Genomic DNA, 2491 nt, shown 5'->3' on the forward strand with positions numbered 1-2491 from the left:
ATATATATATATATATATATATATATATATATATGTACACATACATATATGCACATACATATATATATGCATATATCTATAAATATACACACACATATATGCATATATATACATATATGCAAATAATATACGTGTGTGTGTGTTAGATGGATAAGTTAAAATAAAAAATGAAAAGACAAAATGTTTGACATCATTCGAAAAACATTTCATTTAGACAGAGAATATAAACAGGTTCTCTTACAGCTGTTTCTAGAATAGCCAAGCTTGTGGATCATGGTATCGATCATGGTATCAATGCACCAGGAAAAATTTTTATTAATAACAGGCAGAAACAACAAAGTGACTCAACGTCCGAGTTAGTGTCATGCAAAAAAATTTAGACCTTTAAGTCACTTTGTTCATTTTGTCCATTAAAATAATATACGTTTGTGTATATCTTTATATATATATATATATATATATATATATATACTTTATTTAAAAGCAGCAGAAATATAACAAAAGACTGTTACTCTGAGTTTCACCTTCCCATTCATCGGACAGTTTTGTTAGAAATATAGAAATATATATATTAGCATATGTATAAATTTATATACATGTATACAGGCATATGTCTGTGAGTGTGTTTGTGTAGCTATATATAATTATAGATAGAGGTGGGAGAGAAAGAAATACATGCTTTAGAGATACATATAATTATATAAGAGAGAGTGAGAAGGGGACTGAATGAAAGCAATGAGAAAAATACATACTTAAATATTTTTATGATTATAAAATAAATAATTACATTAATATGAACATTCTGTGAAAATGGTCTCACTACAATTGCAGTTGTTATTAATTTTATCGACAACTCAATAAAATTCTTAATCATTTGTTACAATGAGAAAGATCGATAGATCGACTGACAGACAGACAGACAGATAGGAAGACAACTAAATGGATATTTTGTGGAACGAAAAGATTGTCATCAATGTCACAGATGTGTGTGTGAGTGTGATTAAAGACATACGTACATTGCTACACGTATATTTATGATTACTAAATGATAACACCTACTTCCCCATTCCTTAGCAGCGCTGACAGCTTTAGTTGAAACGTCTTCGATTGCTTGCTTCGCTGCTTCAATCTTCTCATCCACTTTATCTGGTCCTTCAGCATCTTCGTCGTCACTGCTGGTCGCGGGTTCAGAAGCATCCGAATTGGCTCCACCCTTCCGTGGTTTTTTCTTACCAGGCAAAGGAGGAATATTAGGAGCGGCTGTGTCAGAGCCACTTTGTTCTGAGGCTGATTCTGTGACGGGAGATTCGTCGCCACTTGATGCACCGCCACCACCACCACCAGCTCCAGTTACAACCGAAGTTGTTGTCGCCTCGGGACCAGGTGCAACAGCACTAGAAGCAGTGTCATTCGTACTGCTTTCAGGCTGTTGAACGTCTTCTTTTCCATCTTGAGTTGGTTGCGCATCGGCTGACTCTTCAGCTGGTAGGTTGCTATCCGAATCCTTTTTCTGAATGGCACCCCACCAGCTCGACACGGCATTAAACATGTTGGCCGTGTTTTTCAGCCTGTTTCCTACTGAAAACGACTCCACTTTGTTTGTTTGGTGGGTTCTCACTTAACAGAAAAGGCAGGTAGACAATAAAAAAAGGTTACCGTCAGCAAAATGACGACAGGTAGATAGAGAATACGTTTGTAAACACAACTAAATCCGATGCACACACTTACGTCATGTATAACAGTCCTGCACTGAATGTAGTAATTGGAGAAAGAAAGAGGGGGAGAAAACAAAGCTAGCTGTAACAGCATAATGTTAAAGTCAACATATTTACAGTAGCAGTGACACCATTCTGAGGAACATTATTTGTAATAATAATTATCATAATAATATCTTCTATTTTTTTTTAACGTTACTAAATATCTGTACCTAAATATACATTATATTACAATTAAATTTTTTTAAGATAATGCTAAAATTATATGCTGCTGAAATGCCTAATAATCGCAATAAACCTTTTTTTTTTTTCTTAAAAAAAAAAAACACCATTCATTTTTTTTTTTTAATCTATATTATAATGTTTCTTTCTGTTGTCATTATGTTTCATATTTAAAATTTATTACGAAATAAGGTTACATGATATTCGGGCTTTTCTTAAGCGCAATGAATGAAGCGGAGTGAATGAAACCAGGAGTAAAAATATACTCGTTTAACTGGTAGCTTGTTTCTTTTTTTACAATATTCGCTACTGACTCTTTCTAGAACCGTTGTGAACGCAATTATGATAAATGCAACGACTAGCTTCATCTACATGTTTTGTTTACTCTGATCATATATATATATATATATATATATATATATATATATATATATATATGTGTGTGTGTGTGTGTGTGTGTGTATAGATCGACACCCATTAGTATTTTATTTGTAATTGATTTTGATAATTTATTTCAAACGGAGATATTTTGAGGCATAAATTACTCGTTTAAT

The 2491-nt window shown here is 32.9% G+C and overlaps 1 protein-coding gene across 2 annotated transcripts in view; it reads right to left on the minus strand.

Moving 5' to 3' along the window:
- Window positions 1–1766, minus strand: part of LOC106882330 (synapse-associated protein 1) — a 66480-nt gene extending 64714 nt beyond the window's left edge. The window contains exon 1 of one of the 2 annotated variants that reach the window (XM_052971020.1): window positions 1060–1766. In XM_052971020.1, the coding sequence (XP_052826980.1) occupies window positions 1060–1549 (490 nt within the window). In that variant the 5' untranslated portion in view covers window positions 1550–1766. The remainder of the gene's footprint in view (window positions 1–1059) is intronic. The other variant, XM_052971019.1, reaches the window with a different exon arrangement.
- Between the last annotated feature and the right edge of the window lie 725 nt (window positions 1767–2491).

The sequence above is a fragment of the Octopus bimaculoides genome, chromosome 10 (genome assembly GCF_001194135.2).
Source record: "Octopus bimaculoides isolate UCB-OBI-ISO-001 chromosome 10, ASM119413v2, whole genome shotgun sequence".
In the NCBI taxonomy this organism is placed as follows: domain Eukaryota; kingdom Metazoa; phylum Mollusca; class Cephalopoda; order Octopoda; family Octopodidae; genus Octopus; species Octopus bimaculoides.